The sequence below is a fragment of the Diadema antillarum genome, unplaced genomic scaffold (assembly GCF_040938485.1).
Source record: "Diadema antillarum isolate AM-2024a unplaced genomic scaffold, OU_Dant_1.0 seq00000207_RagTag, whole genome shotgun sequence".
Classification (NCBI taxonomy): Eukaryota; Metazoa; Echinodermata; class Echinoidea; order Diadematoida; family Diadematidae; genus Diadema; species Diadema antillarum.
In genome coordinates, this window is record NW_027271266.1 from 160,178 (window position 1) to 183,359 (window position 23,182).

The 23,182-nt window shown below is 39.0% G+C and overlaps 2 protein-coding genes across 2 annotated transcripts in view; one reads left to right on the top strand and one right to left on the bottom strand.

Annotated features, from left to right (window-relative positions):
• Window positions 1–564: 564 nt before the first annotated feature.
• Window positions 565–23,182, bottom strand: part of LOC139728973 (uncharacterized) — a 48,953-nt gene continuing 26,335 nt past the window's right edge. Inside the window, exons 3-7 of the mRNA XM_071639899.1 lie at window positions 9,142–9,319; window positions 7,186–7,290; window positions 5,176–5,283; window positions 4,060–4,170; window positions 565–781 (exon numbers count right to left, since the gene is read on the bottom strand). Coding sequence (XP_071496000.1) covers window positions 565–781; window positions 4,060–4,170; window positions 5,176–5,283; window positions 7,186–7,290; window positions 9,142–9,319 — 719 coding nt within the window. The remainder of the gene's footprint in view (window positions 782–4,059; window positions 4,171–5,175; window positions 5,284–7,185; window positions 7,291–9,141; window positions 9,320–23,182) is intronic.
• Window positions 16,352–17,558, top strand: LOC139728981 (uncharacterized). The gene has a single exon (XM_071639907.1). It carries the CDS (start codon window positions 16,352–16,354, stop codon window positions 17,468–17,470), a length of 1,119 nt encoding a protein of 372 aa, XP_071496008.1. The 3' UTR covers window positions 17,471–17,558.

Below are 23,182 nucleotides of genomic sequence, written 5' to 3' on the forward strand. Positions count from 1 at the left end.
CCAGATGAGAGCCGGTCCTGACATACTAAAGTTCAGAATAGTACAGTTCTTCAAATTCATATCGTGAAGATACCTTGCATTGCACAGTTAAGGTTACAGTCTGTATCAATGATCATTTTTAAGGGTTTATCCTTTTTTTTTGCACTACTTTATATTACATCAATATTCTTACATGCAGGAATGTAGCTTTCCTTCAATGTATCTACTCTTAGTCTTGTCAAATGATACACAATTAACTTGGTTTGCTTTATAGAAATGAGGCTGAAATTTGTGCACATAGATAATCACTTCCTTTACTGTATATCACACACCATAAGTAGTCTATAGGAATTGGTGTACAGTTTACCAAAGAGAACTTCAAGTATTAGCAAAGGTACTTTTAGCATTTTTCGCAATTCTGTACCACTGCAATACTCTCCTGCAGCAAGTGCTGCAGTTATATTGGACACAACTACTGCAGTACAACTGCAGCACTTGCACTGTAGTATATGCACTGCAGGATCACTTTTTCACAAGGGTTTGAAAAGGTCCAAGTATCATGGATGGAACAGGAAGAGCATCCATTCAAGTTTTTGACAAAGCAGCTATAGCAGCTTCAAGCTTCTGCTGTTCAGTATGTTTCTGGGCAGCCAGAACATCCATTCTCATTTCATGTTCCAGCTGCATGTGCTGAAGGGTGAGTCTGTGCTGAGCCTCGGCCAGTTCAATCATTCTCTCGTCATACGATAGAACCCTTCGTTGACCCCACGAACGTCCAGATGACGTGAGTTGTCTTATTGCACTAGGGTGAAAGACATGGAGAGTAAAACTTTAATCTAAATGGGATGAGTGACAGAACACAGAATACAATGTAATGTGTTAGGCCATCTTACCAAGTTTGTTTTAGGCCAATCTTATGCACTGTTTTGAGGAATAACATCTTGTTATTGCTCTATTGAATCCTTCCTTTTCAATGCAAGTATTTAAAGTTCATTACAGAAATTGCTTTATGACTAGGACTACCTGCATGCTAAAATACGCTGATCAACTTTCACAAACTTGCATGATAAATCTTAGTCAGAGGCAAACTGATAAACATATATACCCTGATATGTTTTGTAACTTGCATTTGTTGGTTGACTCTCACTTTCATTTTGTTGCCTCTTCTTGGTACACCAGGTTAGGGCTAGCTGCTTGCTCCGCCCACACCCCTCCCCCATGCTGTAGCTATTTCACTCTCACTCCTTTCTTCATCACTCTGTTGTTCCTTCTCTTGTTTGATGTTGCCTCCCTATTCATCCTTATCTTCACAGGTTGCCCCCATTGTCCTCGAGATCATCATTGACCCTTCTCTGCCTTTTGTCTCTCCACCCTTCTGCTTTAATCGCCTCTCCTCAATACCTGTTGGGCTCCTTGCCCATGACCTCCTAACCCTCCCTTTTTGCTTTCTTTGGTTCTGTGTCCCTAGCCATCCCATGACTGTTCTTGTTGTGTGTACAAATGTAGTCCTTATGTGTGATTACTTTCCATGCTTGTTTGTCATTTTGCCTCTGATGAAAATTTTACCAGGATTGAAAGCTCAGGCCCCTTTTGACTTCATTTTACCCCACTCTCTTGCTGCTATGAAAGCAATTTTCGGCAGTTTTTTCTACATATTTGCATGTAGGTATCATTGTATTGGACAAATTCCATACAGTGATGAGATTGCCATGCCATGCTGATTAACTTTGTCCATCCATTGTCTATGTTTGTCTGTTCTTGCCAAATATATTGCAATGCAATGAATCTGTCGTACAGATGTCATTTTCTTCTGTATGAGCAGGGTACTCTCTCAACTACATTACATCAGATATGGTTTACTCAGTGGCACAGAAAAAGTGGCAACCAAATTGTGTTCTACAAGAACATTCAATAGAAGAAATGAGTGGAAAATCCAAATAAACCTCTTCTTTTGTTTGTGTTTTCTCAAAGTTTTGATATCCTGCACTCTCATGAGAAGCAGGATGTATTGTGCTATCCAGCTGGTCATGCAGGCATAGATGCCAAGTTCAAAAAATTTTTATGAGTGAGATTTTCCTGACTCGGCATCTCTGTGCGTGCGCATATGTGCGTGAGCGAGGGAGCGAAGCGACTGAGTGAGGGGAGGGTGTGGCAGGGGGGTGTCCGCCATCCACCGGTAGGGAGCTTTTTCAATTTTTAGCTCCTAATGGTGCAAGCTGGTGCATACTTAAGTGATTATTTTTTACTTACTTTGAAAGACAAAAGGGAGATATGCCTTCAATTGCAACTCTCACTTTAATCCTTTAAGTTATGCTCCCAATGCCTGAGAAAAATGGGTGTCATGATCATGCGTGAGATTGTGAGACAGACCCTAAATGCTCGAGTCTCACTCACAATGTGTGAGACTTGGTAGCTCTGTGCAGGGCCTTCTTCATGGTAATATGCCGAGTATGCTTTCAAGACAATCTCTGAAAAGCCAAATTTTATGCCCTAACCCTATTCTAACTGGGGGGGGGGGGGGTCAAATTGACCCCCCCTCGACATTTCGTGCCACAATTCCGCAACGCGCAAAGATTTTGCCGCGTCGTTTCATGACTTTTTTTCGGCATATTTTGAGACCAAATTTGCGATGTACGGGTACACCGTTCTGAAGTAACGTGATGCTTGCATATGCATGTCAACCTGAAAACAGCTCAAATTCATGATATCGTGTGCAAATCCAATGCAAATTGTGTATTTTGGATAAATTGATACAAATTAGATTATTTCAACTTTTAACAATTCAAATTAGTTGATTCTAGTGTAGATAAGCTTGAAAAAGTGCCTGCAACAAATTTTGGCAAAAAACAATAGAAAACAAAATGGTCGAAAAACAATAAAATACATAAGAAATTAACAAAACAATAAAAAACAAAAGAAACTGATTTTGATTGTTTTTTTTTACACAAAAATTGTTTAGCGTGTCTTGAGGAACACTGACAAAAACATTTAGTAATCCTTCAGTCTTTTTAATGGCGTTATAGGTGAAAATATGATTTCATGCATACATTTGCATAATTAATTTATTAGAAATAGAAAGCCAATATTTTTCTATTCTATGACCATGTAATCTTGTAGTTGACATCCGGCTCTATCTTTAGGCAAAATTTTGCAGTGATCACACGATCAGTGGCCAAGATCTAAAGGGGGGGGGGGGGGGGGGGGGGGTCAAATTATCACCCCCCCCCCCCCCAGTAAAAACTTGGTCTCAAATAGCCCAGTTAAAATAGGATTAAAGACAATCTCTGAAAAGCGACATTTTGTAGTGTGTGTTTATGTGTGACTGTCAGAGGGATGCAGTCTGTTGCATATCTACCAAGCTTGTGCTATCAAAGTCACAAAATCCTTCATAAAAATGCCACATGGTAGCCTGGCTGCTTGAAATCATTGACCTCATTTACATGGCAACCATCACTGAAGAGGAATGGTACAGTAGATGCTCAACTTTCTCATTCATTGTCACATATTGTTTACTTAAGGGGACATTCCAGATGATTTTCATAATTTCACATAATGTCCATGTAGTACATGCATCAACAGCACCATGTATAGACTAGTGGAATTTTTTGTGGCCCTTGAGTAGAAAAAACAATCTGAAAATCTTAAACAAATAATGCTGAAATATATTGATGAAATAGGAGCCTCACATATTTCAGACATGTAGCAGTGTAATTCCATTACGATACCGCTTGTTTAACAAGTTCACCTGTGTAAAATGTATGCATGCCTTCTTCTTTTGTTCTGCCTCCTTGAGCCCAAACTCATACATTCTTATGGTGAGGGTGCCATGTCATCATCCTTATTCATTGCAATTTGTTGTATACATATATTGAAAACATAATTATTCCTCATCCCATTCACTGTAAATCCTCAAACTGTGTACTCAGTATAACTTATCTATAGTTGTTCAAAGGTAAATCCCTGAAAATCTTCTGGAAGTCCTCTTTAAGCTTGTCCTGCCTTGTATTTTCTGTGTACAGGGCCAAATTAAAATGCATTAGTTTTATATGAAGTTATTTATTCTATTTATAAGCAAATTACCTTGCTGCATTGGTTGCTTGTGGTACCGTAAAAGAATGGTCTCTGTCAGCTAGTGGTCCACCATTCGATTGTGTAGACAGTGGAGGTGTTGGTTGTCCGGCCACTAGTTCACTATAACGAAAGATCAAGAGATCAAAAGATGGGGATGCATTTATTTGACAAGATTTGTGCTGAAAAATCAAATGTTGAGCATCGCTTTATGGTGTAGCAATTTCATCACTTTTAACCAGATTAGAATTCAGACATTCTATGGAGTTTTTTGTTGTACAATATCAAATTGTATTGTCTCACAATCTCAACTGGGATTGTAACAGGTAACATCAAATTTTCACTAAAATACTATGAGCTGTTTCCAAAATCTGGGTAAAAAGTGACATCTTAACATTCTCACTTGACCTTTGACAACAGGGCCCTAATCTTTCTCTCCAGCGTCAATGTGCAGTATGTACATGTACAATGTATACAATGGAAGCTTAGTGCAGTTTATAGTGAGATCCTTGGGACCAAGACGATTAGTACTTCATATCAGATATTTTGTTATATCAGTAGTCAATGAACAATACAAAACAAATGGGAGAAAAATCTATTTCCACAGTATACCTTTCTTTATAGGGAACCCAAACCCAAAGAGCAATGTGGATTGAGTGAGGGCAGCAACATTAGTAGAACACATCAGTGAAAGTTTGATGAAAATCGGACAATTGTTGCAAAATTTATGAATTTCTAATGTTTTGTTGTTGGAATGGATGAGGAGACTAATAGAGGTTATGATGCATGAGTGGTCAACAATATAAGAAAATATATAGAAAATTCCATAAAAATTCACTTCTCTAGCATTATGAAAGAGCTCTTGACTAACCGCTTTCAGAAAGCAGAGGGAATAATTGCTACCCGTAACATATGTCAGTATCAAGCTGATGGAATTTGTAATTTTCATGAAAAATGAATTTTTGTTTGGTTTTTTCCTCTATTGCTTTGCTTAAAATGCAACTCTTTCCCCATATAATACTTTAAGTACGTGGATATAATAAACTAAATATACATTGTTCCTACAGATTAAATTGTGCAAATGAAAAGAATTCATTGGGAAGGTATGTGGGTACTTAATCATTTTACCTAGCTTCGTTGGCAGACGACAAAGTATGTTCCTCAGATACACGTACATCGTCTTCAGGTTCATGCTTAATCGTTTCCACGACATCACTCTTCGCAATCCCGACAGGCCTGATCAGTTGAAACAAATGATGAAAAGAAATAGTGATTTAATGCATACAATATAGCTTGGAGCTTTTCTTTTCTCTTCTACTTGGTTTCAAATCCAACCCTTCTGATTGCTCCCACAATCTCTGTTTTATAATGTATGTTCCCCCCCCCCCAAAAAAAAAGGCAAGTGCCAAATTGTGTCTCGCTCATTCGCGTACAAGGAATTAATATTTTTTATAACTCCCAGAAGTTAATTGACCTGTTTATGACCTTTGACCTAGTGGTGACCTTCAACACCTCAAGGGACATTTAACATCCAAGTTTGGTCACAAACGGACAAAGGGATCAAAAGTAATGAGCCATAATCGAAACGCGCCATAAAAACTTCTCATTGGGCCCTAAAAATTTGTTGACCCCTTTCTGTGACCTTTGACCTTGTGATGACATTTAACTCCCCAAGAGACATCTAACGTCCAACTTTGGTCACAAACGGACATAGGGATCAAAAGTTATGAGCCACAATCAAAACGCGCCCTAAAAACATAACATTGGGCCCTAAAAGTTTGTTGACGCCTGTTTGTGACCTTTGACCTTGTGACGACCTTCACCTTCCCAAGGGACATCTTCCATCCAAGTTTGGTCACAAACGGACAAAGGGATCAAAAGTTATGAGCCATAAACGAAATGGGCCCTAAAAACTTAACATTGGGCCCTAAAAGTTCGTTGACCCCTGTCTGTGACCTTTGACCTTGTGGTTACCTTCAACTTCCCAAGAGACATCTACCATCACCCAAGTCTGATTGCCATTGTAGCAACATGTGCTGAGTTACGTGTGATAAGTCTTGCAAGTAAACTTTAACGTATGACCTCAAATGACCTTTGACCTTATCATGTGACCTCTTACAGCACCATAACATGAAGGTACCCCAAGTGTATCCATCACCAAGTTTGATTGCCATTGTAGCAACATGTGTCGAGTTACGTGTGATAAGAGAGTCTTGCAAGTAAACTTTAACGTATGACCTCAAATGACCTTTGACCTTATCCTGTGACCTCCAACAGCACCATAACATGAAGGTACCCCCAGGGCATCTATGACCCACGTTAGGTTGTAATCCAAGCAACTTATGAGAAGTTATTTGTCAAAAGAGAGTCTTGCAGGTAAACTTTAACATAGAAAAGAGAGTCTTGCACATACTCTTTAATATATGACCTCAAATGACCTTTGACATCATCACATGACCGTCGACAACACCATACCATGGAGATACCCCTAGTGCTTCTATCACCCAAGTGTGGCTGCCATTGCTGTAATAGTTGCCAAGTTATACATCATAAGAGAGTCTTGCAGGTAAACTTTAACATTTGTGACGGACGACGGACGGACGCCATTTGGATCCCTTAGTCTCGCCTTCACCTCCGGTGGGCGAGACAAAAAATTACAACGGGACCCTCCACAATGATATCTTTAAAAATAGTGAATCAATCTAAATACAAATTCAGGGTATGAAACTATAACTCATTGCCCACATCTTACAGAAAACCCCATTCAATTTGCTTCAGTGGTCAAAGAGAAATGAGGAATTTTATAGATGTCAGGAATCTCTTCCCTCCAAGTTCTGGCTATTGTGTTCACACACAAGAGCATCCAAGTGCTAAACTTGGAAGACTCAGACTCATGGCATGCTTTACAACAATCCGCATTTCTCTGTGACCACTTACCCATCCAAATTGAATGGGGTTTTCTGCTATATATGGCTAAGATGTTTACAAGACCCTGAAGTAGCATTTAGACAGGTCAATCATATTGGGTGTTATCAATTAAAAAATCTGATCGTATTTCTTTTTTTTTTTTTACATACTGTATACGCAAAGAACACATTGGGAAGGTGGCAGGGTTTTGACAATTTTTTTTTTTTGTACCTTGTTTCATTGGCAGATGACACAGTCTGTTCCTCAGATACAGAGTTATCATCTTTGGCTTCATGGTTATTCTCCACATCATCACTCATGACCGTCTCTGCTGGTCTGTTCAGTTGGAACAAATAATGACAACTAGAAATGTCGCTATGGCGAATGGTATGCCTCCGCCATAATGCATGGTTCTCCTAATAGGTCTAGATAGTACATGTGGATAATGTGTGATTACATTTTCACAAAATTGGCAAAATATCAAAATGACAAGTTTGTCACAAATGTGTTGAATGTTCACCTTGACCTAGGTTTAATTGGATGAATAGGAGAGCATGTATTTGGAGATTTCAGGACTTTAACTTGACTCTGACCCATTCATACATTTATGCATCTTGAGTAATTTTCAAGGTTGGAGAAAAAGTGCAATTTCTGTATTGAATAGTAAATTGTTACCATTTTCATCTGGGCTTTGACCCTAAAATTCATAAGATAATCACTGTCAAGCAGAACATGCATAAATATGTAGTAAGTTTCAAGATAACTTGAGCCACTTCCGAGATACATGTATGGAGGAAAAAGTTAGTTCAGCACTTTCATTTGATCTTTGACCTTTTGACCTTTGAGGCAAAAAAAAAAAGGGAAACAAAACTTTCCAGAGAATCTCTATTAGGTTATACATGCATACACCAAGTGTTAAAAAAAAATCCCACTGGCATTGCATAAACATGAGGGAAATAATAAAAATGTGAAGTGTTGCCCTTGACCTTTGACCCCTGACCTTTGACCCCATGAACCCTAACTTCTCTAGATAATCACTGCCAGTCAGTGCATGTATATATACTATGTTCCATGAAGATACCTTGAACAATTTCCAAGTTACGGAGAAAAAAGTGAAGTTTTAATACTCTTACTTGACCTTTTGACCTTTGACCTTTGACCTCATGACCCAAAACTTTCACCAGAGAATCTTAATTGGGTAATATATGTATAAAGTAAGTTTCAAGAAAATATCTTCAGGTATTGCATAGATATGGTGGAAATAGTGAAATTTTACGTATTTGACCTTGAGCATGTGCACCCAAAAGTTGATAGGCACAACTTCACCCCCTAATACACATACATGCCAAGTTTCATTAGGATACCTCAAAAGGTTTTTTAGTTACGCTGTCCACAAACTTCATTACGGACGGAAGGACGGACGGAAGGACGGACGGACGGACGGACAACCCGAAAACATAATGCCTCCGGCACCACTTCGTGGCGGAGGCATAAAAATATCTCTTAAACTGTAATGATAAAAAACCTTTGAAAAAAAAAAGAGTTGTGTAAGTCATTATAGTGTGTGAAAATTTGTGTTAAGCTGGGCTAGAAATGCACCTATGAACATTTTCAAACTACCATATAGGGGTATTTCAAAGATATAAGGGTGCATTTCAGGAATGTCTGATTTGTTTTTGTGATTATTGTGCTTATCATTTTCAAATGTACTATGTCATGAACAGAAGGAAGAAAGATGAAATAAACTTGAAACTTAATAACATCTCCCATTACTTAATACAAGCTTCATACAAGCCACAGCTGTTTTTTATCTTCCAAGCCGTCCCTATACTTTGGAATTTTGGACAGAAAGCAGTTATCATCTCACAATATAAATTCTACACAGCTTTACTTTTATCAAAATTGCTGCTTGAATAGTTATTCTAGCATTATCAGCATAACTTAGTGATGGTTAAGAGAGAAATTTTCAAAGCGTACAAGTGCTATGCAGTCATCAAAAATTGCACTCTTTAAACTCTAACTACAAACAAAAGTCCTCAAACTTTCCCATATATTCAACCAAACATAACTCACGTTAAATAATATTAGCCTGCTAAAAAACATACACACACACACACACACACACACACCAAAAAAAAAAAAACACACACACACACAAGTCATGGTCTAAACCAGGTGTAATGTTACCTCTTCGTCGCGCTCGAACGTGAGGTAGTGCTACGCTGCTTCCCTGGCAAGGCATTCCTCTTTATGAATTGCAGCTGATTGAGTTTACCCCTGAGAAAGTGGGGATGCTGGAATTCAAGTTCATTTTGTTTGTAAAACAAGGAACCATGACGTATGTTGGTCTTCTTCCTGAAACCATCTGTAAATGAGTGAATTAAGCCATAGACATTTATATATATCAAATCTGTAAAGATAAAAGGGGTTATGAAACCAAAAATACATGTGAATTGAGTGAATGCAGTAATATCATTAGAACTTATCAGTGAAAATTTGAGGAGAATCAGAGAATCTGTTAAAACAATAACACATTTTTACATTTACAGTGCTGCCGTCACTGGATAAAAAGACTACAACATTTCATGACATCTAAGGATGTAGTCTTTCAATATTTTATCATGTTTTGTACATGTATACAACTCTCCTAGAAAACAATTGAAAATCTGAGGGGACTATTTGGTTTGAACACCAATAAAGCTCTAGCACCAAGCGGGCTGATAATTTGAAATGGCACATCACATGCATTTTATCTTGACTTTAATATGAAACACTTCAGTTTGATTAAATCAACCCATGTAAAAACATACACTGTAAATGTGAATGTTTAGTTTGATTTGGCTTGGCTTATTTCCACTTTTAAAGCAAATGTGGGATATTCTGTTCAGGGCAAGTCCAAGATAACGCGCACGTTACGTATGGGACATTCAGAGACTTTTATGACCTGAAAAATAGTGTTAATGGCCTTTGATCATATTGAACTTTACCATGGTGATTGATATCTAGGAGAAGTATAATCATGTAAAAAAATGGAAAAAATGACCTCGACAATTATATTCTAGAAGAGAAAATACGTGCCGTTACGTATGGGACTAGAAAAATTTAGTTTTTTTGAACATATTTTTCAACCTCAAAACTCTCTGAAAGTACTGTAAAACATGATATATTCGCGGCATGAAATTTTCGCGAATTGGAGCTGACAGCCCTTTTCGCGGCATGAAATTTTCGCGAATTGCCACTGGTGTTCAATGCATGTAGTGTAGACAAAAACTTTCGCGTGCATTTTAATTTCGCGAATTTTGGCGCTCGCGAAATTCGCGAAATTAAAATGCACGCGAAAATTTCTCGTTTTACAGTATTTCATTCTACAACTTGTAACTCACTGTGATGAAAGTCACAACACTCAAGATTATCACAGGTAAGTTTCATGTCATTAGGCAAAAAGCTCTAATTACAGGTTCTAATTAAAGACAGACATGACGTGTTACGTATGGGACAGTTACGTATGGGACAGTTTGTCCCCCATTCATTTAGTGTGTGAAGAACCATGTTTATGGGTATTTTGCATATAATTATTGAAGTAGAATCAGTTGAAACTACTCAAATACTGATCCAAATTGTCAAGGAAACAATATTCCCCCAATATTCACCATCATAATCATATTCAATCATATTTTTATATTTTTATGACCAACCTGGGTACGCATGCCCTTTGTCCCCCATTCGTTTAGTGTGTGGAGAAGCATGTTTATGGGTATTTTGCAAAATAATTTTGCAGAATAACCATAAACAAATTTTTGCATAATTATTGAGGTGGAATCAGTTGAAATTACTCAAATACTGGTCCAGATTGACAAGGGAACAATATTCCCCAGATATTTACCATCATAATCACATTCAATCATATTCTATATTTTTTACGACCAACCTGAGTATGTACAAAGTGTATGCCCTATTTCTATCAGGATAGTTACTACTGAAAAATTGAATAGTTTAAAGTGTTTACTTCCATTGATGAAGGGCAGTTTGCCATTTAGTTTCAATAAAAAACAACTTGACACAAGAAATATTAAGTTTAATAAATAAGCAATACCTGCTGTGTGGAACCCCAGTGATCGAGTAGATATATGATGTCTGTCTAGCAGTCAGGTCATTGATTCGAGTCACACCTCAGTATGTATACCCATGAATTTTGTTGTGGCTACTACTGAAAACTGAATAAGGACAATTTGTGTATCACTTGCAATAAAAAAAAATCATTTTACTTTTTTTTTTCTATCACAACCATTTCAAATTGGATCTCCATCACATAAACTTTGAATTCCTCTAGTCTTAGGATTTTATGCTCTTAAGTAATTCATATAATTGGTTTCCAATCATCTCTTTAAATGTTGAAAACTGAATCCCCATTTCTACAAAAAAAATATACCATCCCTTTAATGCTGATTTTTCATTGTGTATTTTGCCATTTTCCCCTCCCCCTTTCTGAAAATTGTTCAGTCAAGTTCATGTATTGTTTCAAGTGTCTATAACTCAAAAAGTAGCTACAATGTTGGGATGCTTTCTTCAGGATGATTGACCATTTGTGTACTGAGAGACCTTCTCAGCTAGCTACATGCATTCACATGCAATGTGTATGAGGATGTCCCATACGTAACGCATTTGTCCCACACGTAACATTATTTCAATGCCTAATAAAGAATATTTCTTTCACTTTTTTTTTCTTTTTTCTCTGGTATTTAATTTCTAAACAATAAATTAGAACTTTCCAAAAGGGCATTAAAATAACCTTAGCAATTTCAGAAAAAACCTAAAAAAAAATGACCTCATTTTGTTACGTATGGGACATCTCATGATAGGACACGAGCTGATTTGCATAATCATTTGCATAATCCCTGAATTTTCATACCAAGTTAAACTATGTGATGAATGTCTTATGTCCACATATTAATCAAATATTATTTGCTTTCCTTTGAATTAATATGAATTTTTATAAATGTCCCATACGTAACGCTGTGTTTCACATATATGCAAATGAAGCCCTTGAAATTTGCATAAATTTACATAACATCATTTTTTCCTCCTTGGAAATCAAAACTTCAACTCGTAAGCTTCAAAATGATACCAAACATGTCAATATTGAGCAAAGATGAAATTTTGCCTTCTGAGGGGACCTTATCTTGGACTTGCCCTTCATTATTCAAAAGTGCTTTAAAGTATATCCTTACAACTGCAGTAACTGGCCTAACTATGCTGAAAATTAAAATGCACCAAAACCCTGGAAATCAAATTTTTGTACAGCCAGAATGCACACAAAAAAAAACCCACCATAATTTACCGGTGACAACCTCTGAAAGTATACAAATTTGGAAGGCCAAGTTTACCTTTGGGAGCAGTGATTTTACAATCGTGTTCATGATATCACATTTGATGCATGTACAGTAGGTCTGTTGTATCACAAAACATCTTACCATATAAAATTTTCGCAATAAAGCCTAAAATATAAGGAGATTCAGTATTTTTCTCAATATACAGTAACTGTAGATGATTTAATCTGGAAGCATTCTTATTATAACTATTGTTCACATTTTGTGTATTTAACAATACTTGACATCAATTCTATTACGTAATACTCGTATAAGTCGAAGAGGTTAGCATTTCCCAGGTGTTTAAGGCAGTGAAGTCACATAATGAAATTCAAAGTAGGTGAAAATTCCAAGCAGTCCAAGATCGTTATAAATACCCGTGTCAGATAGCAGAAACCATCTTTTGCAAGTGTGACGGCAGTGAATTATAAAGCTCCAATGTCTAGTGATCGGGAAGACGACGCTACCTCTCAGCCCCCCTCCCCGCGGGGAGATCAGGGCATGGAAGGCCGCCTTGAAGCTCAGGCCATGGAGATTCGTAAACTTTCCGAGACACTCTCCCGCTTCTTGGATAGAGCGGCGCCAGACCGCGGCGATGACAAACGGCATGCGTGCCATGCCGGCTCGGGCAGGAGAGTTCCTCCTCCTGACGATTTGTCTAGACATGCGAGCCATGTCCGCGGGGACAGGGGCGCTGCCCCGCCCGCCGAAGATTTTAGCGATCTGATCAACCCCATAGGAAGCTCATGGGACGACGATATTCTCAGCCTCTTTCCCGGTGACCCTGACTGCCTCGCCCTGGGAGGTGACTCAGCCTCTACGGTTAATAGTCGTGTCGCTAAGAATTACGACCCAGCTGAATTCGACTCAGACGTCATGCCCACACAACCTAAGTCTGATACCGAGCTGGATTTTGACAATGACATATATGACACTAACTCTGATTTTGGCCCGGCCAAATTCGAAAAATTGGCTGATTTGCTAACGAAGGCGGTCACTCTGCCTCCCAAGAAGGAAAGCCTCGATAAAATCGCCGAGCGCTACCAAACGCCATCAAATGCTCAAGCAGCTTGCACACCTAAAATCGAAAGCGAAATTTGGGCTACTCTCCCCAGCAAGGCTCGCGGCATTGATGCGAGCTTTCAACGGCTACAACAAAACGTAGTGAAGGGCCTTCTACCTTATGGGGAAACCCTATCTGAGATTCATGGATCATGCACGAAAAATCAGCCAGTTGACACTAAGCGAATCAAACAACTCACCATCGATGGCCTAACACTTTCCGGCTATGCTTCATACGAACTGAGCATGCACCGTCGAGCTAGCCTGAGACCCTTTCTCAACCCCAGGTACAAAGGCTTGTGCAGCAAATCGACTCCGCTCGATAGTAAGCTGTTCGGGAAAGACCTCCGAGAAACCTTGGCAAGCGTCGCACAAGCATACAATGTGGGTCAGAAAGTATCCACCCAAGCCGGCAAAATGCAACGATCAAAAAGGATGCGAAGCACCCCCTTTCAACCCTATGGCTACAAACAACGACCATCTTGGCAGAGCCAGAGGCCCAGCCGTAGATTCCCTCAGCAGTGGCATCGCCCCCAGTCTCGGGCGGTCTCAACAGCGCCACGCCCACCACCATCACCCCGGCGCACTCCGACGGATACACGTCGCAACATGGTGCCCGCAGCCTCGGCTTGCTTCCCATCAAAAAACTAGTAAGTCCAAAACCATTCAAAGCTGGAAATCTCAAGCTTTTCAAAGATGATTGGTCAAAAATATCTTCAGATTCTTGGATATTAGATACAATATCCGGCTACAAAATCAATTTCATTTCAACCCCATACCAGCCAATTCTTCCACCACAAAGTTCACATTCTCCCGAGGAGGAGAAGGCAATCGACGAAGAATTATCTAAGCTTATCTCAAAGCAAGCTATTAGAGAGATTTCTCATTCCGAGTGTCAATTCATTTCTACTATCTTCACAGTCGCCAAAAAGACTGGCGGTATAAGACCAATCATAAATTTGAAAAACTTGAACAAATTTGTGAGATATGAGCATTTCAAAATGGAACAGTTTCATTTGATCAAGGATTTAATTTTGCCTCTGGACTTCTTGACTAGTATTGATCTTAAAGGACAAGTCCACCTTCATATACATAAGGATTGAGAGAATGCAGCAATATTAGTAGAACACATCAGTGAAAGTTTGAGGAAAATTGGACAATCCGTTCAAAAGTTACGAATATTTTAAGTATCTGCGCAGTCACTGCTGGAAGAGAAGACTACTACAGTGTATGATGTCACATGCGTACAACTATATAAGGAAAATAAAAAGAGAATTTCACAAAACTTTACTTTTTGAATAAAGTGCACAGTTCTTCGACTTGCTACTGACGTATGTTAAGGGTAATATTATTCCCCCTGCCTTCTGAAAGAGAGAAGTCGGGTGTTCTTTTGTTATGGGAGAAAATGGAAATATGTTGCATTTTTCTTTATTCTTTTTTTATATCGTTGTACTCATGTGACATCACAAGCTATAGTAGTCTTTTCATCCAGCCGTGACTGAGCAGAAACTTCAAAAATTCATAACTCTTTAACGGATCGTCCGATTTTGCTCAAACTCTCACTGATGTGTTCTACTAATATTGCTGCATTCACTCAACCCACATGTCTATGAGGGTGAACTTGTCCTTTAAGGATGCATATTTTTCAATTCCCATCCACCCTGCTCACCAAGCGTATTTGTCTTTCGAATGGAAAGGGCATTTTTACTGCTTTCAGTGCCTTCCCTTTGGCCTGAGTTCAGCTCCACGGATATTCACTAAGGTTATGAAACCCGTCATTGCCTCAGCAAGGAGTAGAGGCATTAGAACGATTATATATCTAGATGATATTCTCATTCTTTCTCGCACTAGAGAAGAGTGCCTCGACAACACCAATTTTATGATCAACTTGTTATCCTCCTTGGGGTTCTCAGTTAACTTGACAAATCCAGTTTAATCCCAAAACACGTCGAGTCCTTCCTTGGTTTTCAGATGATTCGCAGCAAATGAAAATCAGCTTGCCTCAAAACAAGATTGACAAAATAACTACTCTTGCAAATTCAATCTTGTCTAAAGAAGAGACCATAATTCGGGATTTAGCCAAATTCATTGGCCTTGTCATATCTACGTTTGAGTGCTTTCCACAAGGAAAATTACACTTTCGTCACCTGGAAACAGAAAAGACAAATGCTCTACGTAAAGCAGAAGGTGATTTTGACACTTTAATTGCGTTATCTAGTCATGCTAAACGAGAAATTATTTGGTGGCTGTCTTGCAAAGCCAAAGAATTTTCCACCCCCATCAACCCTGCCCCTATTAGCATAACAATCTCAACTGATGCTAGCATGACCGGATGGGGAGCGGTCCTGAATAATGACAAATCCTTTGCTCGGGGAACCTGGACTGCCAAGAAGGCTTCCCTGCATATTAATGTGCTTGAATTACTGGCAATTCAGAACGGTCTTGAGGCCTTGTGCAGCTCATGTACAAACGTACATATTCATATTCAGTCAGACAACACCACAGCTGTTTCATACATAAACAAAATGGGCGGTAACATATCCGACCTGAACAAAATAACAGTCGACATTTGGAATTGGTGCCTAACCTCTAATAACTGGATGTCAGCTTCACACTTAGCAGGTGTAGACAATTCTGAAGCTGACTGCTTGTCTCGCAGAGACATGAACAAAGAACTACAATTATTACCTTATGTTTTTCATGACATGATCCACAAACTCCATACACTCATTGTCCCTGATGTTGACCTCTTTGCGTCTCGGTTCAACAACCAACTCCCTTCCTATGTAACATGGAAGCCTGACTTAAATGCCGTGGCCTCCGATGCCTTTTCCATACCTTGGAATGTTTTCACCCCATACATTTTCACCCCATACATTCCCCCCCCCCCCCCCATTCTGTCTCATCCCCAGGGTCCTCCACAAGCTTCAACAGGACCAGGTGGACAAAGCACTCCTCATTGCCCCAATATGGCGGGCGCAGCCATGGTTTCCGGCACTGCTGGGAATGATAACAGCCCCACCCCTACTACTCCCCGAGAGGAGCCTCGCCCCACACCCCCACCCACCAACGAACCTTCGGTTAGCCGCCTGGGTGCTCTCCGCCAGCGATGGCAAGCGACAGGCATATCGCAGCACGCTGCAAAGCTCCTTTCATCATCATGGCGAGACAATACCAACAAACAATATGAGGGCGCTTGGAGACAATGGCATCGCTGGTGTTCTGAACAACCTTGTGATCTCTTTAACCCATCTATAGAGAATGTTGTGAACTTTTTAAGCTATCAGCATAGCTTAAACAAAACCTACTCCACGATTAACTCGTATAGATCTGCTCTCTCATCCATACTACCTAAAATTGAAGGGTACGACATTGGCAAACACCCCCTTGTAGTCAGACTTATGAAGGGAGTATTTGACTTCGACCCTCCTGAGCCTAAATACAACAAGACTTGGGACGTCGCAATTGTTTTGAATCACTTTGTATCACTTCAGGATAACCATGAACTTTCTCTGCTCGCCTTGAGCCAAAAACTGCTTTCATTGCTTGCACTCGTTTCGGCCCAGCGTACACAAACGCTGAGGTATCTTGATCTTAACTTCATGACATTATCGGCAGACGAGGCGACGTTTCACGTTAGAGATATTCTTAAAACTACTAGTACTAAGAAAGGTATTTCTAACCAAGTGACTAAAGTGCCTTCTTTCACATCCAATCCTAAACTCTGTGTGTTATCAACTCTTCAAGAGTACATCAAACGCACAGAACCTCTCCGACGAGTCAGTTCAGAAAGCAAACTCTTAATTTCTACGAAACATCCACATAAATCGGTGACAACAAGCACCTTGGCGCTGTGGCTAAAAGCGTCCCTCGCGGCCGCAGGTATAAACACTTCTACATTCTCAGCTCATAGCTACCGAAGCGCCGCAACTTCTAAAGCTTTCGCACATGGAGTAAGTCTTAACGAAATCATGTCCACAGCTGACTGGACAAACGCTGGTACTTTTCGAACCTTCTATCTTAAGCCAATTGACTCCACCTTTAGCTCCACAATTCTCAGTTCTTCTGAGTCAGGCAGGCACATGTAAATTGTGGTATGGGATATATGTATATGTGAATATCTGGAGAACGATGTATTATATGATAGTAATACGAGTCGGATAAAGCCACAAGATACGTGCATTGGGGTATGCCAACACCTTAACCGTTCACCCGTTTAGCAAGTTCTGTTCAACAAACTGACGAATTTAAGCTTTTGCATAACCCCATACGAAACCAGAGTAACTATTCACTACGCTTGTGTTAGTACTACTATGTATGAACCTATTGGTGATTCCTCCAACCTAATGTACATACCATTAAAGAGAATCATAATCATGTCTTTTGAATCGAAAGCGGTACAAGTGACCCACGTGTATTTATTTGTTTGTGCGTTATCATGCTCAACACTGAGCCAGCTAAAGAACGCAATGTACCAAGTGATATCACGATCATGACTTTCTATGTGTTGTACTTTAAATTTACAAGCCAATCGTACTGGAGTTCATTTCACGTTTGCGACAATGCGTGTCTCCGTCGCTGACACCCCCTGGGCGTGAGGTGCCATGATTAAAGTTTTCAACTTCAATTGAAGAAAAATGTCTATCACCCTTCATTATTCTCTGGTCACGAGTCCTTACTATGTATAGACTGACTTCTGTACGGAACTTTGAACATGCTAACCTCTGAAGACTTATACGAGTATTACGTAATAGAATTCCTAAATTATACAAATAATATGAAGTATAATTAGAATTCTATTAGTAATAATGAAGTATAAGTCGAAGAGGTTCCCACCCAACGATCCCTCCCTTTTCAGCACTGTACAGAAGTCAACACTACATCTTACTGTATGTTGGTGTCTAAATGATTGCTGATTGACATGAGATGTCTGCAAATTACTCCGCATCATCTGAACTGCAATGAATTGTGTTTACAATCTTGCATGTTTGCATGATCGGAATTACCTACATTAAGGTTTGCCTGCTGTGCTCCGATATTGGTATTGCTGGTCAGTTCAGAGTCATCTTCTCTTTGAAAAGATGGTTTCTGCTATCTGACACGGGTATTTATAACGATCTTGGACTGCTTGGAATTTTCACCTACTTTGAATTTCACTATGTGACTTCACTGCCTTAAACACCTGGGAAATGCTAACCTCTTCAACTTATACTTCATTATTACTAATAGAATTCTAATTATACTTCATATTATTTGTATAATTTAGGAATTATATGGATTCATTTTTAACAGTGGTTGTTTCTATCCCTAACTCACATTTTAGAACTATTTTGAAGCACTAATACTGGGTTTTTGTTTCATCTGCAAATGGTAAATTATGCCTTTAATAAATCAGATCATCTCTATTATACAATCTGGCACTTGTGCTCCAAGCATTTAAGTTCTGCTCTGTAAGTGCCAGTATTGATGTGTACGTGCATTCTAGTTATTATGCATACATTTTTACGAATAGTAATTAAGATCATGTTGATCAGTTAGCGAGGTATTGATCGACATACATGACAGTATTGCATATATCACAGTCATTTAAGACGTATAATTTGTAAAAGATCAATGTCGTGATCACTCAATTGAAAGAACAGGGTGATTGATTAGGCTTACATGTATTTCAAGTCTTTTTTGTGTGTTTTTGTACACTCTTTAAAATCTACGGTCCTAAGAATTAAAAATCAGAGTGATAAAAAATTCTAATATTTTGCAGAGGCCGGCCCGGTATATCTCAAGTATATTCTACAAGTTTAGCAAACATAATACTCAGGGAACATATTGGTACACTTTAAAAAAAAATGAAAAACAGACTACAACTTTTTCATTAAAGGGGATGGCTAGTAACTGATCAGTCACAAGTGGGAATCAGTGGGAATGCTGGTGGATGATTATTTCAATCCTTGTGAGATTCATTTAAGAGTACATTATGTATCTATTGTTGTATGGAAATTACTTGCTTCAGAATGGTCTCACATTCAAGTAATGTGCAGTTTAAAGTTTCCAGGTTAGCATGCCTGTATAGTGACAGGGCTATCGTTAACGGCCTGTTAATGCTACATCCTATGTGATGCTGTAAACACTCAGAATAAAAGTAATGTCAGTCAGTGACACAAAATAAAACAAATCTGAGCAATACCCCTACAAATGTCAGGCTCGGAAAAAAACAAAAACAACTAGAAATGTCGCTATGGCGACTGGTATGCCTCCGCCATAATGCATGATTTTCCTAATAGGTCTAGATAGTACATGTGGACAATGTGTGATTACATTTTCACAAAACTGGCAAAATATTGAAATGACAACTTTGTCACAAATGTGTTGAATGTTCACCTTCCTTGACCTTGGTTTAATTGGATGAATAGGAGAGCATGTATTTGGGGATTTAAGGACTTTAACTTGACTTTGACCCATTCATACAGTTATGCATTGAATAATTTTCATGGTACCGGCATGGAGAAAAAGTGCAATTTCTGTACTGAATAGTAAATTGTTACCATGTTCATCTGGCCTTTGAACCTAAAATTCATAAGATACTAGTAATCACTTTCAGGTAGAACATGCATAAATATGCAGTAAGTTTCACAATAAATTGAGCCACTTCTGAGAAATGGAGGAAAAGTTAGTTCAGCACTTTCACTTGATCTTTGACCTTTTGACCTTTGAGGCAAAAAAAAAAAGAAAAAAAAAAAAAAAACTCTCCAGAGAATTTCTATTAGGTTACACATGCATACACCAAGTGTAAAAAAAAAAATAATAATCCTGCTGGCATTGCATGAACATGAGGGAAATAGTAAAATTTTGAAGTGCTGCACTTGACCTTTAACCCCTGACCTTTGACCCCATGAACCCTACATTCTCTAGATAATCACTGCCAGTCAGTACATGTATATACTATGTTCTATGAAGATACCTTGAACAATTTTCCAATTTACAGAGAAAAAAAAAGTTTGAATACTTTTACTTGACCTTTTGACCTTTGACCTTTGACCTCATGACCCAAACTTTCACCAGAGAATCTAAATTGGGTAATACATGTATACACTAAGTTTCAAGAAAACATCTTCTGGCATTGCATACATGTAGATATGGTGGAAATAGTGAAATTTTATGTATTTGACCTTGACCTTTTGACCTTTGACCTTGAGCACGTGCACCCAAAAGTTGATAGGCACAACTTCGCCCCCTAATACACATACATGCCAAGTTTCATTAGGATACCTCAACAGGTTTTGATAGTTACCTTGTCCACAAAATTCATTACGGACGGATGGAAAGACGGACGGACGGACGGAAGGACGGACGGACGGAAGGATGGATGGACGGACGGACAACCCGAAAACATAATGCCTCCGGCACCACTTCGTGGCGGAGGCATAAAAACAGAAACAGCAGCATATCAATGTATTAAGCAGCCATCGATGCAGCTATCATGTATTCTAGTAACTCTTTATTTGCCATGGAGGAAACCCCCTGTGTGCCATGTTATTCTGAGACATGAAAGTAGTCACGCTTTGAGAAAGAATTCTGTTTTCCCAATTCTATATATCATCTACAAATTTCTGTTAAGCTGGACATATAGTGAGCAATGTTGTAGAGAAATGCCAAGCTTTGCTTTGATATAGATTGTATGACAAATCTATTTTTCATTTTTCTTTTGAATAACCATTTGCTACATTGCTGTAAAGGCATATATGACTTTTATGTAAAACCATGACTGAAACTCAGAATTTACACGCAAATCTAGTTGGTAACACTGCTTGATAGTCAATCACCGCATAGGATGCAAGCTGTAATGAGAGGAACAAAAGTGCAAGAAACGCTTTCATTGTACTGCAGCATTAGGCGATTTATTGATCGGTTTGGGCGGCTTTGTGCATTTCAGCAAAATATGCGAAGTTGGCACCCTGTCGACAGAGGTTGATGTGTGAATCATGAATGTGGCACATAAAGAGTTTAGTACCGTGTAGCAGTGTCATGTGAAGTGATTTGACTACATAGTGACCTGTTCAATTTAAATGCGTCACTTTTAAAATTACTCATCAGATTCACAAAATCTGTACTGTCCATTGCAGACAAACGAAATCAGTCCCATAGTTGGCAACCAATACACTGTACTACAATCCCACATGGGCTTGGGAGGAAGGCTCTTATTTTGTTTGAATGTCCGTCTCAGTACAACCAGAAACATTCAGACATACTCTGTACAAGTGGTTTCTTTCGCGGTGGTTTTATTTTCGTGCTTTTTGCGCTTTGAGGTTGAACCGCGAATGTAACATCACGCGAAAATGTTTTGAACTTGTCGCTTGTACAACGCTATCATATCTGACCGCGAATTTAAACACACACGAAAAAGTCCGCACCGATGGAAACTGCGAAAGTTTCTGTACGCGAAAGAAACCACTTTTACAGTAGTACTTTTGTGAATGGCCAGCTGTGAAAAAGAAAAATTGAAGAGTACGCTATTAAGTACTGTATTTACTACATAAATGGATTTGTTGAACACACATGGGCTGCTGGTCAATAAAAATACAAAACAAACAAGAGACCAAGTGGTCTCACGCCCACCTGAGTACTGCAAGTCCACTTTCATGCAGCACACATAGCATTACCATAGCTTTTAGTTTAATATAATTGAAGAAAAGATTTGAAAAAATTCTTTAATTTGGGGTGTTTTGTCTGTGTATTATGAATGAGTTTGGTTCTGCATTTATGGTGCACACATTGTACACTATATTTCTTCTTTCTACTTTCATCCCTCTCCTTTAAAGATAATATAAAGTTTTGGTACCTCAAAAGTTTCCCTGAATTTCCTTGTCTTAGTTTGTGTTTCAGGTTAAAGTACCTTTCATGTAACTAACACTGTGAGACTTACTCGCCCCAAAGTGCTCTCATGTCTTAGTAATCATGCAATAATGGTTTCGTACCAGAGCTGCCGCCGTTCGACGGCGAGGTAGTACACGTATTGTACGAAACTATTATTGCATGATAACTGCGACCAGCAGCGTGCAGCCCCATACAAAACACGTGTACGCATAGCTGTAACTGCCACCAGCAGCCCCATACGCATAGCGTAATGGGGCTCCGCATCGTAGCATTCAGGATCATGACAGATTTAGTATCGCGGGTAAATATCAATTTAAAATCCAAAAATTTCTTCAATTTGAAGACTTACCGATTAAGTTGACGTATTGGAAACAGGCTTCGGGCAACGTTTGGTTCTGCCAATACTTAGTCCATTTCTGTTCAAATTGATGACTGAATGTGACTTTGAGAGGACCTTGGGAGAGCTACATACACTGAATACTACGGCCAGCGCATGCGCAAACATCACATGCGCACAAATTTCAAATCCATGAACGGATAAGATGTTTGTTTTGGATTTTAAGTTGATATTTACCCGCGATACTAAATCTGTCATGATCCTGAATGCCTGAATGCTGGTCGCTATACGTATGGGGCTGCTGGTCACAGTTAATTGCATGATTACTGAGACATGAGAGCACTTTGGGGCGAGTAAGTCTCACAGTGTCAGTTATATGAAAGGTACTTTAACCTGAAACACAAAAATTCAGGGAAACTTTGAGGTACCAAAACTTTATACAGTGCACTCCCGTTATAACGAAATGCTCGGGACCGGCAGTTTTCTTTCGTTATAACGAAATTTCGTTATAACCCAACAAATACAATATATAACGAAAACAAGGAACCATGTAATGTTTGCTGAATACTCATCATACACTGGAAATTAGCTA